Source organism: Mixophyes fleayi, chromosome 7, assembly GCF_038048845.1.
Source record: "Mixophyes fleayi isolate aMixFle1 chromosome 7, aMixFle1.hap1, whole genome shotgun sequence".
In the NCBI taxonomy this organism is placed as follows: domain Eukaryota; kingdom Metazoa; phylum Chordata; class Amphibia; order Anura; family Limnodynastidae; genus Mixophyes; species Mixophyes fleayi.
Window position 1 is genome coordinate 72,093,987 of NC_134408.1, and position 16,300 is coordinate 72,110,286.

At 41.3% G+C, this 16,300-nt stretch overlaps 1 protein-coding gene across 9 annotated transcripts in view; it reads right to left on the minus strand.

Moving 5' to 3' along the window:
* The window catches only part of ANKRD44 (ankyrin repeat domain 44), a 372,760-nt gene that overhangs the window by 101,251 nt on the left and 255,209 nt on the right, over positions 1–16,300 (minus strand). For 8 of the 9 annotated variants that reach the window (XR_012678247.1, XM_075179968.1, XM_075179969.1 and 5 more), the window contains one exon: positions 1,625–1,708. The exons of the other annotated variant lie outside the window; for it this stretch is intronic. Coding sequence is in view for 7 of the 8 variants with exons in the window: in XM_075179968.1 (XP_075036069.1) it covers positions 1,625–1,708 (84 nt within the window). In the remaining variant the exon portion in view is untranslated. The remainder of the gene's footprint in view (positions 1–1,624; positions 1,709–16,300) is intronic. 9 annotated transcript variants of the gene reach the window in all.

The window sequence follows — 16,300 nt, forward strand, 5'->3', positions numbered from 1 at the left end:
TTGATATTATGCCACACAGTAGTGCCCCAAAATCATATTTTACCACACAGCAGTGCCCCAAAATCATATTTTACCACACAGTAGTGCCCCAAAATCATATTTTACCACACAGTAGTGCCCCACAATCATATTTTACCACATAGTAGTGCCCCAAAATCATATTTTACCAAACAATAGTGCTCCAAATCATATTATACCACACAGTAGTGCCCCCAGTTGATAATATGCCACAAAAGTTCCCCCAGTTGATATTATGTACCAACAGTGCCCCCAGTTGATATTATGCCACAAAAGTGCCCCCAGTTGATATTATGCTACACGGTAGTGGGCAAAATTATTTCCCCCCCGTTTCCTGTGTGGCAATCTTTCTATTCTCCCCCATTTTCTGTCTGTCTGGCACCTTTTCTCTCCCCTCCTCCCCGTTTTCTGTACTTACCCTCTCAGCTTCTTGCCTGTCTGCTTCTCTCCGCTCTTCGTCTGCTGCCTTCCAGGACCTGTACTGGTCACATGTGTGACGCGCAGCGCGTGGCACATGTGACCAGGAAGTGTCAGTGCACGGTCAGTGCACTGACAGCTCAGACCGGCCCATCTGACCATCGGCCCTTCTGCCATTTGCCAGAAGTGCCAGATGGCCAGTCCGGCCATGCTGTGTGGTATATACTGAGAACTGAAGATGGCTGCCAGGTATTTCCTATCAGCCAGCACTTCCTGAATGACAAGTGGATGACAGTGATGTCACTTCCACCAAACACACATAGCATACATCTACAGAGCCCCTTTTATTTTACAGGATGTGTAGACGAGCTTCTATAATTTTATAGCATCTATATTTTCTATGGAATGCCTTTTTATACCAACCAGGCACACTTTGTATAGGAAAGTGCATTGTTATGCACACAAATACTAACTAAAATAACACTGCACAAATATCAAACGTAATAAAGAAGAAAAAGATGTCACCTTATTTTCATGAATTGTTAAAAACGTAAATGACTCTTAAAAGTGCAGTATTTTAGGAGAAATATATAAAAACTAAAGCTAATTGGGGAGGTGGTACAAAAATGATACACGGCAGGAAATTACATGCATGCATATTTCTGTCTGGGCAGACAATTCCACAAATGGTAATGCAGAGGGTTTGCAAAGGGGAACTTCCAAATACTGAAAGTGGGTATGTTGCTTGCTTGCTATGCTTTACCAAGACTGGTCAGCACGGTGGCTCAGTGATTAGCACTTCTGCCTCACAGCGCTGGGGTCATGAGTTCAATTCCCAACCATGGCCTTATCTGTGTGGAGTTTGTATGTTCTCCCTGTGTTTGCGTGGATTTCCTCCCACATTCCAAAAACATACTAGTAGGTTAATTGGCTGCTATCAAAAATTTACCCTAGTCTCTCTCTGTCTGTGTGTGCATGTTAGGGAATTTAGACTGTAAGCTCCAATGGGGCAGGGACTGAAGTGAAGGAGTTCTCTGTACAGTGCTGCGGAATCAGTGGCGCTATATATAAAAAAATGATGATGAAGACTGTACTCCCCATCCACTTGATAGTTAGCAAACAGCCTTTTGTGTGTAAACAGTTACAAGTTAATGATACAGTTACAGTACAAATGTTCTAATCAACTTACTTAGCTGCTTCTCTCTCTTTTATAACATCAGACTTGCCAGATGTGTCTGTTCTTTCTTCAGCATTATTCAGCATTGGTCTTCCCCTTCAAAATTAATAACTTAAATTAGATCAATAGCATAATTATAGAAATAGATCTGCAGTCTAGATATTGCAGGGGGATTGAGTTAAAGAGCACCGCACTCTCAAATGTAAACATTTGAGAGAAAATGGAGTAAGAAATACCAAGGCAGTGTTTCTCTTGTGAAAGGAAGGCAGCCTCAGCAAGCATGGTGCTTTACAGAAGTCACATTTTTGATTGAAGTTGGATGCTTTACTGCTATTGATGGTATGCCAACACAGGGAAGGAAGAGCATAAATGGTTACACTTCCAGACTCAGAGCCAATTAGCTATTAGTGATTCAATTTGTCCACCTGCTGCTGTTCAAACTCTCTAGGGACACCAAGTGGGCTATCTATAATCATTTATTTTATTTCTTTTTAATAATGTTTTGCTTGATTTTGAGGGAATGTTTTGAGTCATCTTTAAAGAAACATATAATATTACTTTAAAACCTTTTTTGTAGGACTTAATAAATATTAATTATTGAGAGTTCAAAATATAAAAATGTAACCATGGTGGACCATGTCTCAGAAAACGCATTATATTTGTTATTCAGTATGCCTGTTATATATTCTGGGTGATAGGTTTACTAAATCTTATTAACAATAATGGCAGCATGTGGTGGCAGCTGGAGATGGCTGCACTTTAGGCCAGCTTTGTGCCCTAGCTCCAGCATAATCATCTTGCTACATATATAAAACACCTACAAAATTTGCAAAGACAGATGGAAATTATTGCAGTGGTGCCAGGGAGTGTCATCACACCAAGGACAAAGTTGTTTTGAAGATCTACTGAAATACCATATCAGTTAAGCTCCTGAACCCAGTGGGCTTGTTTCATCAAGGGATGTAAACGCGATATTCTGCGTTTACTAATAATGACAGCTGTATACGCATGCTATAACAGGTGTATGCAATCAGTAGCAACTGTAAAAAAAAATTAATATCCAGTAGACATTAATGACATCCTAATAAATGTATTTCATAAAACAAAAAATAAAAACATTTTTTTTAACTTTTTAATGTTTTGTCATTAATGCTTATGTAACACCCCCATTTCCTCGGCTAGGTGTGTGTACTAATCTATGTGTGTCCTGTATGCAAATGTTTTCTTTACCTTGCGTTCAGTTTTGCGCAGTGCCTCCACCTTAATCAAATCACACCAGGGTTTTCGTTATGTAGTGTCCTGGATTAAGCAACACCAGAGGGAGACTAAAGCTGGGTGTTTTTTCAGTCAATTATCGGGTCAATCACCCGATAAACGACTGTTCGGCCAGATATCGCTTCAGTGTGTATGCTTACATGCTGAACGACAGTCGTCCCACGTATCCGATCGTCGTTTCATTTAGTTGGTCCGCATGTTTAATATTATCGATCCAATCACCTACCGATCAGCTGTCACAGCTACCTGTCACTCTGTTCAGATGCATGCAGTTCCTCCAGCTGTCCCTCTCTCTTCTTATCCTTCACTGCTGCAGCTAACCCCATGGAACTAGAAAGTTGATTGACAGCATGTCAAACTGCAGAAAGCCGGGACTTCAGTGCAGACCTTTCACCCCTGAGAGCACATGACTTCAAAGTGCTTGACAGGAGGAGATTTATTACAGACACACAGGGGACAGCACAGAGTACTGGTGCTGCCAGCATCTTGCTTCAGCCAGGGATCCTGTCACATGTATGAGACACACAGATCTGAAGGTAAACCTAGTGTGCACACAGTTATCGGCATGCTGATCGGGCTGTTTTTTTTTTTCTGTCGTGGAGAAAGTTAGTAAAACTATTGCATCGTTGGAAGTTTCATGTAGTGTATACCTAGCTTAAGGAAACCTCTGCCCTCCCTTTTCTGGACCACAGGCACACTCATAAAATGTTATCACACTGAATTAAGTTTAGAATTTTATATAAAAATAGATTTTTATAGTGTGAACTATAAATTCACATAAAATTAACAAAAAGCATTCTACAACATTCTGTATAAACTAGAGGTACCTCTATTATTCTTTATTTAACACTTGCTATACTAAAATATTGAAATATAACGCTATATACAGTATATATATATATATATATATATATATATCTCTATCTATATATATATAGTTCAGGATCTATACATAACAGTAATACTGATTTTATATGTTTGTTTTCGAGAAAATACTTTTATCTGTTTTTATTAAGCAGGTTTTTTACTAAGCATGTATAAAATCAGTATTACTGTTATGTATAGATCCTGAATATAAGGTTAATTTGTGCAACTACTTAGAAATGAAGTGAACGAGTGGAGTGTGTTCCACCTGTGAATTAATTAGTAACATCCTAGAAATAGGTGAATATTGACACAAAGATCCACACCTCCTGACAAAGTCCTTAGAGATGAAACGCGTAGAGGTGTTTGTGGAATCTCTTTGATTTAGAAACTGCCTCAGATTGAGCTGTCCATGTCTGGAGATCAGAACTGAGCTGTTGTGTTATATATGCCTGAAAATATTTACCATCTGGTACGTGCAATTTTACTGTTTTAAATAAACATTTTACTTGGTTAATGCATCATGGAAGCGCCCCTGTCTATTTGATAATTATAGGAGTTGGCTGTTCCCCCGTGGAGATCGGGTGGTAGAAGGGAAGGACGCGCAGACTATATCCTGCTGGTGTTTTGAACTTTCGTGGAAAAGAGAGTTGTCACGAACAAGCACGTTTTAAGACTGAACTCTCTGTTATATATGAACTGTGCGCACCGTTTTTTGTAATATGTATATATATATATATATATATATATATATATATATATATATATATATATTGTTCATGTGATTGGACTGAGCCATATTTGTTAGCTAGATAGAGATAGTCAGGGTGATTTTATATATATATATATATATATATATATATATATATATATATATATATATATATATATATAATGATATATATAGGTATGCAGCTTTTTCAAAAGGCTGTTGGAATATAGCCCCTTCTTTTTTCAGGTCCAAATTAAAGAAGTTGGCAGCCTGGAGTGCAAGTCAATGTCCGAATTCATATAATAGGCTCCTTGCCAAATAAAGTACCTCCTCTCTGCAAATAATGCATCGATAACAAAAGACTTTTGCTGCTTTCTCTTGATGTTATTAAGTCCAATCACCCTAACTATCTCTATATAGCTAACAAATATGGCTCAGTCCAATCACATGAACAATATAAGAAATATTGGTACTTATCAGCCTTTCTCTTCCTTTGTTCCTCTGGTCAGATCTCTCACAGACAGTCTAGCTTATAGTGCCTCCTAGTATGGCATTTTCCTTAACAACATTGTTCTCTCTCATTACTACTGTAATCCTTGCTCAATAGTTTCCTCCTCTCTCCTCCATCCTCCTTCTCCTATTTCAACTGCTGTCTCTCCCTCTTAGAATAACAACTGCTGTTTTTATCTGCTACTTCAACAGCTCCTTTTCCCCACTGCATGCTGGGAGATGCTGTTCTCTGTCTGCAGGGGAGGTATCTAAAGCAGATGTGCGGCCTGCTCGGGTCGCCAGTGTTACACCTATATTATTATATAACAGGTGACATTAATTCAATTTTTTTTTTCAGTGCATTCTTTTCCACAGAGATATTGGACAAATCCTGCAGTTTCCCGTGTAGTAGAGCAGAGCAGACCTATACCCGTAATCATTAGCGCACGTATCTTCAGATCCCTTCTTTGTTGAATTCAGACCAGAATTACTTGCATTCTGAAACAAACGCACATTGCGCTCAGTATATGTCCCTTGAAGAATCAGGCCCAGTGAGTTTAACTGTCAATGCTGTCAACTGGCATTGCGGTTGCCATCTCTGTGACATCTGCCCCCTCCTTGGTAACAGCAGCTGCCACTGAACATAGGGAAACAACTGTCCTGGCTCCTTTTGCTGTAGCAAGTATAAAGCTAAAGATAAAGAACTGGCTATGCACGGATGTTTCAAACTAACAGACAACCACTGTATCATGAAGGCAAATGCTTCCTCTACAACCAGCAGAGGAAAAGTGCTCAGTTGTGATGGATGGCTGAGACTGTTAAGATTGCCAGCAGCATACGGTTTTGGGATTTCTGCAGCGACTGGCTCATGTTTCGTGTCTCTGCTGTGTTTCCTAGTTCCAACTGTGCTGCATCACCAGAAATGCTATCTGCCAACTGACCCGCAGTTTCAACATCAGTTGTTATTCTGCTACCTTCTATATCATGTGTTCCCCACACGTCTTAGATTGTAAGCTCACTTGGGCAAGGCCATCTTTATTACATGTTATTGTATGAAATTTGTTTCATGTCCAGATCCCCTCAATGTACAGCACTTTGTAATATGTTGGTTCTTTCTAATTAAAAATATAATAATCTGTATCATAGACAATGCTTTCTTATTTCCCGTTTGATGCATTATCGACTTAATTCAACTTGAAATATGGTTGTTCAGAGTTGAGCTTTATTTGGGAACATTTTGTATTGGATGGTTTAAAAGTTAGTAAGACGCGGTATCAGGGCCACCTTAACAACTTTATGGGCCCCCGGGCAATGCAGTGTACAGGGCCCCTAAAAAAAAAAAATATATAAATATATATATAGTGTGTGCGTGTGTGTAAAAAAAATATATATGTATGTAAAAAAAAACGTGATATATATATATATATATATATATATATATATATATATATATATATATATATATATATATAGGGGCCCCCTTAACTTACCTTAAGTCCGATCCTCTTCTTTTTTCCACGCCGCTGTGTCTCTTCTGCCCTCTTCCATGCTGTGGTTGCAGTGAATGCTGGGTGTGACATGCCCAGCACTCACTGCGAGCACAGCACGGAAGAAGGGACCAGGGAGGGAGCCGGATCACCGCTGATGTGACCGCAAGGTAAGTGTTTAAAAAAAAAAATGAAAACAAAAATTTTTTTTTTTTTTTTTAGGATTCGGACGGGCCCCCTTTGCCTGCAGGGCCCCCGGTCACCTGCCCATCGTGCCCCATGGAAGAGATGGCCCTGCGCGGTATATTGCATACTTGCCAACTCTCCCTGAATGTCAGGGAGACTCCCTGAAATAGGGATGATCTCCCTCACTCCCTGAAGAGTCTGGCATTCTCCCTGATGCTGAGCCAGTACAAGACATGGTTGGCTTCGCCATCTGTGTCCTATGTCCATGTATTGATGAGTATGGAGGTGGCCATTTCCATGGAGAGCAAGATTTAATCAAAGACTGACAGGTAAGACAACATGACTTCAGTAAAGGAGATAGAAATGTAAAACACACTTCAGTCTCTAGAGATTTATTAGTTGATTTTCTTTAACGCATAGTTGGCTACTCTCCCGGAATGTCCGGGAGACTCCCGCATTTCTGGGAGACCTACCGGGCTCCCAGGAGAGCAGGGCAACCTCCCGGTTCTCACCTCCCCAATAGATAAATGGCAGGGACGGGGCTTAATGGCGCAAATATCGCATCATCTTAGCCCTGCCCCCTGCTGTAATTGGTCAAAATTGTGACAATCGTCTAGGGGGCGGGGCCAAATTATGCGATTCATCAAGCCACGCGCCTCCCCCGGAATCTCCCTGAAGCCAATGAGGAAAAGTTGGCAAGTATGGTATATTGGGAGGGCTATAGCTGTGGGGCCTGATTCATTAAGAAGAGCAAAGCATAAAAAGTAGTAACTTTGCACCTCGGCAAAACCATGTTGCATTTGAGTGGGGGGGGGGATTTAAAATGTGGGGACAGATTTATATTTGGGCTAGGACATGTCCTAGATCAACTTTAAATTTTAGTATAAAAGTAAAGCTATGAAGTATTTGTGTGCTACATGAAAAAACAGCCAGTATTTTACTTAATGTGCAAAGCAATAAACTACTTTGCATCCCTTGCATTGTAACATGGTTTGTCCCAGGAAACATTTACTCCTTTTTTTTGCCTTACTTTCCTTAATTACTCAGACCCGTGGAGTCTAAATCAGATGATGGCCCTCTTTCCATAAACTTTAATTTTGGGGACTATTGTCCTCAAACTGTAACATGGTGCCCACCTTCCCCACAGCATCTAGAGCAGCCGCTGGAAGTACTTTGATTAATAACAAGTAACTAGAAGGAGTAAGAAACCCCCATAGAATATATTGAAAGCATGTTTCTTAGCTTCATCACAGATTAAGGTTTTGTTAATTTTTTTTTCTATTACCTGCCCTTTCTTCCACCTCCAGATTCACTCCTAGATCTTCTTCCCAATTACTTTAATGCCTGTCTATTTGAGGAGGGACAAAGTAAATGAATAATTTATAAAAAGTAGAGATGAGGCTTCCCGAAGACTCTCCCTACCACAACACAATGATTCCAGAGTAGACGGTTTTAGATATTCTAGTTTGCATATTTTGGGAGTTAAATGTAAATATTGGTAAAATGAGCTATTTGGGAGAATGAAATGGTTCTATAAATCTGTAAATACAGGGAAAATATTTAAGGGTGCTATGTCTGTTATAAAATGTATATATTTGGATGACCAAACTTCAAATGTGAGGGTCCAGGAAAAACAAAAATATGTCAAAAAGGAATAACATTAGCATTTTCTGATGTTAAATTATATCTTTTGATAGGGTATTATTATTATTATTAACCTTTATTTATAGAGTGCCACATGAGGTCTGCTGAGGGAAAACAGAGGGAAAATAATAAGACAGTACCAGGGTAGTACCAAATTACAATTGAAAAATGTAAAGTTGTCTTTGTGGTGAGGGAGTCAAAAGGTCTTAATAAAATGTTCACCGACTTCGCATAATGGAACAATTCCTTGTCCATGTGCTTTGATTGAATAGTTTTTTTCCATCACTGAAAAAGTTTCTCAGAGTCCTAGCAATATTATTGAGCTCTCTGTTTTTTTTAATTATTAATAGGTGAGAAGTCTTGAAATATAAATAAAATAATGACCGCAAATGAGATTACAAAGATGTCTCACTGAATAAAGAAAGGTTTCATATATATTGCAGGGTGGTTGATTTGGTGTTGGTTTAGGTCTTAAGAGCTAATGAGCTCTCTCAAGGATCAAGTCACTGGGTAATGTATTTGGCAAGTATGTTTGTTGTCCATATTTCCCAGGACATTTTGTTTATACGAATATTATTGCACTTGAAACAATTTTCTAGATATTCAAGCTGCTAATTTTTAAAAACAATATTTGATTTTACCTCTGTCATGATGAAATTAGATTGTTATCAAAAGTCTCACTGGGGAGAATGGACAAATACCTGCTAGTAGTTAATGCTACTGAGCAAAGAAGTGTGTAGTATAACATGCACCCCATTTCCACCATGTATCCTGCAAGGAGGTTTGGTCTTTGCTGCATGAGTCGAGCAGGTCACAGCCCTAAATGACATCCACTAGCAAGGTAGCTGTATCACAAGTAGAGTGTAGTGGCAAGCTAGGTCAGATCCAGTATGGACAATGCAAGTGCCGAGGAATAAACAGAAGTAAGTATAGTCTGGACAGTAGAGGTCAGAACAAGGAGATCCAAACAGTACCGTATCAAGAGGCAGACGGATTGTCAGGAACAGGCAGAAGTCAAACCAGGAATCCAACAGGCAATCAGAACCACAGGAGAACAGGAACTTAACCAGAATCAGACTGCTGGAAGGTGATCTAATACTCTGGCACTGAATCAGTACCAGAGACTGCCTTATTTAGGTTTATATAGGATGTTCAATAACAATTCCTGGCGATCAGTGACTGCAGATATGAAAATTGATGCTGCTTGCCGTCTGGTCAGCAAAATACCCGGAATTCGTATCCTGTTCCTAAACATCTGTTCCCAAAGCAGAAAAGGTGAGCGGGGATGGCACCTGACAATTGTTTTTGTACTTTTCTATTGCTTATGTTTTTTGCACAAGTGTTTCTGTTCTTCATCTTATTTACAATTTACAATTTAAATTCAGCTGTGAGCAGTTGAACTTCTTTGATAGATTCTTTGGTAGATTTAATGATACTACATATTTTTTACAAACTACATGGGGAATCTATATTGTGACTCTCCATCAGAAGCTGATGGATGCACTGATCAAGAAAGCTGTCGACAGTACTCATTTTTTTTTTGTAACAGTATCATTTCTAATAGAAGGTTATAGTTTAATATTTCAAATAAAATAAATAAAGAAAATAAGTGGTCTGCAATCAGACAACAACTATAGGAGACATATGTTAGGTTTAAAGTTTTGTTTTTTTAATATTACGCAGTCCCTTTACTTGCTGTATCGCATGTTATTTTTAAATTTGTAAAACAAATACAAAGTATCAGTCATCTTAGGCATGATTCTATGGGGCATATTAAATTGTTGAATATCCCCGCGGCGTTAAAACTATTACCGTTATTACGGTTATAGTAAGCTGGATTTCAGCCAACAATTGAATATGCCCCTATGGTTGTGACCTTGTTTGGGCTATTTCTTACCACAACAAATTGTAAAGAGATATTATTTAGACATAATTCCTCATTTAACCAAGTCAATATTATAATCCAGTTTTATTCATTTATTTTTATTCACTTCTTGTTCTAAATACAATAGGGATATATCCCTGTTTGAAAGTTACTTATTGTCACACGCTGGACCCTTCGGCTCATTTACTGGGGTCTGTTGCGCAGGGCAAATCTCCTCTATTGGGCCTCTCTCTGGCGGTTACGGCTCAGTCTTCCAATGGTGACCATCATCTTGGACTTCAGGTTTGCACATGTGCAAACCCATCTTTTATACATTTCCTTTTTCAGCCACTGTTTACCATTCACTCCTTCCTCATCTTCCAGACTGTTTAAGGCAACCTGTTCTGGCAATATGGTGCCAGATCTCCTTATCATGTAGCCTGCTAAGCTGCTGGATTGTTTGGCTCCTGTGTATTCTGGTATCCTGTGTCCGGTTCCTGTTCTGTAGATACTGGTATCCAAAACTAAAAGCTTCTCAGCCTATCCTGGTTTCCTGTGTGCAAAATCGCCAGAGTTGTGCTTCTGTCAAAATCGCTATTTGCAAAATCGCCAGAAATCAAACTTCCGACTGTTTGCCACTGCAGCTATACAAGTCTCAAATGTATGAAGCTGCGAGTAAGCAAACTGAGTATGCTTTCAAACACGCCAGTTACTTGCTAGCAGCGTGTTGTATAAACACATCACCGTTACACTGCCTGTCAGTGTAAAAATTGTAAAGAATAGTTGAAATTCAAAATAAAAAAAAAAGAGTGGGCTCCCCTCTATTCCTGCTTAACCCTAGTGCTGCCTGACTACTGCTGGTTCTGTGAAAATTGGGGAAAAATTTTGCGTGGGGTCCCCCGATTTTCACTTAACCAGCACTAGGCAAACCAGCCGGGGTTGGAGGCACTATAGCAGGGGGACACGCAGCAGGGGTCCACCTGCCATCTAACCAACCCCAGACTGTTCAGCCCTGGGCTGGATTCCCTAGGGAGTGGGGTCCGCCGGAAAAAACGAGCGGGCCCCCCTAGAGACACCCAGCCCAGTGCTGATAGCACTAGGGCTCTCCCTACCGCCGTGGGCTGTGGGTAGTAAGGTAATACCAGCGATAAATGGTAAAAAAAACAAACAGACGCCATTTTCTTTTGTGGAACTACAAGTCCCAGCCAGCCAGGTTGCCCAAAATAGTGTGGCCATGCTGCTGCTTGTATAACTACAAGCACCAGCATACCCACGGCAGCCAGGGCATGTTGGCACTTGGAGAACCACATGTGCCAAAATGCCCTGACATCCATGGCTGGCTGGGACCTGTAGTTCCACAAAAGAAAATGTTTAAAAAACCACCCCACCCTTGTACAAATCACTAACATTTAATAAAAATAAAAAACCCACAATAAACACAGTAAGCACCCTCATTTACACCATATATTTTTATTAAAAACAATAAATTCCCTGATACTTACCGATGAAGTTTTCTTTCTTTTGTCAACAGCTTTCAATCCAAAAATGGCTGCCACAATTGTCCCAAATAAATTTGTATCCAACAGTCCTGGCTTGCCCCAGTCCCCAAGTTATTTAGACTTCCAAATGTCCTGGTTTGTAATCTCTTCAATTCTTCTGCCCAGGGAGGGGGCCATTGTTGATAGAAGTATTCAGTTCTTCGGACAGGGGGGCCCCATATTTGTACATCCCATGATTCTTTGATCTTGATTGAAGAAAAACAAGAAAAGACAGGAGCCGCCGCAAACAGCTCCTAGCAAGCTAGGAACTCCGCTACACAATGAGCGTCGCTCATGCGCTATGTCTATTTACAGTATTAGGTGATTTTCCCACGCTAGTGGGGAAATCACCTAATACTGTAAATAGAACAAGCGCATGAGCTACTCTCATTGCGCAGCGGAGGTCCTACCTCGTAGGAGCTCCGCTACGCAATGAACGTACGTTCATTGCGCAAGGTCTATTTACTGTATAAGGTCATTTTCCCACGCTAGTGAGAAAATCCCCTAATACTATAAACAACCTTGCGCAATGAGCATACGTTCATTGCGTAGCGGACCTCCTACTAGTTAGGAGGTGTTTGCGGCGGCTTCTGCTTTTTTGTTTTTTTTCTTCAATCAAGATCAAAGAATCGTGGGATGTACAAATATGGTACCCCATTGCCGAAGAACTGAATACTTCTATCAACAATGGGCCCCCCCTGGGCAAAAGAATTGAAGAGATTACAAGCCAGGACATTTGGAAGTCTAAATAACTTGGGGACTGGGGCAACCCAGGGCCGGATTTACCGCCAGGCAACCTAGGCACCTGCCTAGGGCCTAGCGGCTCTCGGGGGCACGGGACCAATTTGAAAAAAAAGGAAAAATAAATACATTTTTGGCCCCTCCCCCGACTCGCGGCACCCCACCCCCCCGCGACTCGTGGGTGGGGGGGGGGTGCCGTGAATCGGGGGAGGGGCCACACGGGGCTAGTGTGGTGTCTGGCCTCCTCCCTCCTCTGTGTGGCCTGCTGTGTGTCACATGGGACGTGCACCACATCCCAGGTGCCATCCCATGTGTGATGGGGATGAAGACTCCACAGCTCCTAGATGGAAAAAGGTAAGTTGGGGGAGGGGTGGGGTAGTATAGTGTGTGTGTGTGTGTGTGTTAGCTATTTTCTGAGATCTTTTAACCCCTTCACCCTTTAATACGCAAGTCCCCCTGTATTTCTATTGAAATCTGTTTTTATTTAATTTTAGCACATGTATTGATCCCTGCTATAAAACGGTTAAAGGGCATATTTAAGACGCACTGCTTAATATGAAAGATGTGTGACCATGACTCATGTGATGGAGGGATCACATGGTACCCTCCACACATGCGCTTGGAGTAGAGCCGACAGTAATGAAACATTTCAATTACGTTAATGCTAGTGTACATACACACGTGAAAAAAAAAAGAGAATTTTTTTTATTTTCAGGCATTGGTAAATAGCGTTACTGAGCACTCCCCAATACACTGTTATGGGGACGTGTGTGTGTGTGTGTGTGTGTGTGTGTGTCTCTGTGGCGCCACTGTGTGCGTGTATTATGTGTGTGTGAGGGGCCACTGTGTCCGTGTATTATGTGTGTGTGAGGGGCCACTGCGTGCGTGTATTATGTGTGTGTGTGTGTGTGTGAGGGGCCACTGTGTGTGTGTGTGTATTATGTGTGTGAGGGTTCACTGTGTGTGTGTGAGGGGCCACTGCGTGCGTGTATTATGTGTGTGTGTGAGGGGCCACTGCGTGCGTGTGTATTATGTGTGTGTGTGTGTGTGTGAGGGGCCACTGTGTGTGTGTGTGTGTGAGGGGGGGGGGCCCAAACCGATATCTTGCCTAGGGCCCCATGAGGTGTAAATCCGGCTCTGGGGAAAGCCAGGACTGTTGGATACAAATTTATTTGGGACATTTGTGACAGCCATTTTTGGATTGAAAGCTGCTGACAAAAGAAAGAAAACTTCATCGGTAAGTATCAGGGAATTTATTATTTTTAATAAAAATATATGTGGTGTAAATGAGGGTGCTTACTGTGTTTATTGTGGGTTTTTTATTTTTATTAAATGTTAGTGGTTTGTACGAGGGTGTGGTGGTTTTTTAAACATTTTCTTTTGTGGAACTACAGGTCCCAGCCAGCCATGGATGTCAGGGCATGTTGGCACTTGTGGTTCTCCAAGTGCCAACATGCCCTGGCTGCCGTGGGTATGCTGGTGCTTGTAGTTATACAAGCAGCAGTATGGCCACACTATTTTGGGCAACCTGGCTGGCTGGGACTTGTAGTTCCACAAAACAAAATGGCGTCCGTTTACCATCTATCGCCGTTATTACCCTACTACCCACAGCCCACAAGGGTAGGAAGAGCCCTAGTGCTATCAGCACTGGGCTAGGTGTCTCTAGGGGAGGGGCCCGCTCATTTTTTCCAGCGGACCCCACTCCCTAGGGAATCCAGCCCAGGGCTGAACAGTCTGGGGTTGGTTAGTCATTATGGCAGGGGGACCCCTGCTGCGTGTCCCCCCTGCTATAGTGCCTCCAACCCCGGCTGGTTTGCCTAGTGCTGGTTAAGTGAAAATCGGGGGGACCCCACGCAAAAATTTTCCCCGATTTTCACGGAATCAGTTGTAGTCAGGCAGCACTAGGGTTAAGCAGGAATAGAGGGGAGAGCCCACGGTTTTTTTTGGACTTTGATCTATTCTTTACCGTTTTTACAGCTGCCGACAGGCAGTGTAACAGTGATGTGTTTACAACACGCTGCTACAACACAGGAGAGATTGGCCTATCACATGGACCAGGACTGCATGGGTAGCAGACAGAGCGTTGGTACTGGGAAAGCTTGGGTCCAAACCGCAGAGTCAGCAGGAGAACGAATTAGATTTTAGGGTCTAATCTGCAGATCACAGGGATACAACGATATTGAAGATGGTTCCAAGCAGGTCTTTGAAGCAAGATGGTTTATTTGCTCACAGACACTGGTGGAAGATACCAGTGTGATCAGATCAGATAAAGTCAGAAGAATGATTACATGCTCACAGAGCTCATCTCTTATACAGTTCAGAAAATGTCTTTTTTTAGAATCAGGACTCTATTCACACGAACATTGATTTACATGCATTGCAAAACCACTAGTATTTATACTTAGCTATGACATTCTTAAAAACCTTGCTGTGATTTCCTACATCTTTGAGATGCAGGAAATGTGGCAGCACGTTTTAAATTAAACCTTCCTGTCTCCAAGTTAAACCTCACACATCAAAAGATTTAATTAACACGTGGCCTTTCATCAGACGGTTCGGAATTCATATTCACACAGAACAACAAAAAGACCCACACAAGCCAGTTTCCCAAACCACAATACACCAAAGGCTTGGTAAACATAGGCTCATTGTGTCAGATATATGCATCAGAAACAGGCATATCCTATAGCAAGATTAGACAAGAGACAAATTTCTTCCCTGGTCTCAGAAATAAGGATTACCTATCCCACAATATAAAAAAAACAAGTGCAAATGCAATTACATAAATAAGTGCCCTGCGCTATTCACTTTAAATAAATTTTTACCAAAAGTTATTTAACAGTGATCCAGTCACAACTAGTATGAAACAGATTGAGAGTATTTGAATATGACCTACATATAGGTCATAGGTCAACAGATAAGAACGAGGAAGGTCTGAATGATTATTCTAATGAGCACACATTGTGGGCCTAATCAATCTTTAGACGTAAGTGCCTTTGTGTGCCGTATCTTGCATGAAATAGCTCTGCCCATACTCAGTAACTGACATTGCGGAAGTGAGAGCAATTGCATGCAATTAATTTCTGAATGTCTGAATGCAAATGATACTTACTACTGTCTACGAATTGAGGGGCAGGATGGGGGAGGGAAAGGGCAGATGAACGTAGGCAATGTAAAATAAGGGAGTGCCAAGGGCGTGTCAACGCAGATGTGGCTGATATAAGTCCTGTGGATCTCTTAAGCACATGTTTTCTAGCGGTATTATTTGCACCAGCTGAAGGTCAGGCATAAGTGCCGACTGATATTGATGACTAACACAGTAAAGTGTTTGTTTTTAAAAACTAGACTGTAGACTATAAAAAGCATTGTATGTATAGTACGCATTAACATCCAGATTTATCCATTTACTATTAAAAAAATGAAAAAGGATATTTTTTTACATGTAGTTTTATTAATAATTATATTATTAAGAGTTGTTTATTTTATAAAATAATATTTCTGTCACGGCAATAGGGTTTCGGGGATCTGTCTCGGGACCCCTGGGGCTAGCTGTGGCAGGAGTGTAGTGGAAACTGGGGGGCCGGATGAATGGCTTGCTCATAGAGCTTGCTCTAATCCCGTATACTGGAAGTTAGGAGGAGGAATGCTGAACTGGACTCCGTACTGAAATAAATGCCTGGAATCTTGAGCTGATGGACTGGAACCTGGACGAAGGAACAGGGGAGACACGAACCCATGAGCAGAGACTCCGTACCTCCAAGAACTCAGAGACTCAGGCAAATATAGTACCACAACTGGCACTGGTAAGACTCAGAACTCAGGCAGAGGATATACAGGGTTGGCAACCTCCTGAACAGACTAAGCCTGGAACTGGCACTGGACAACTGA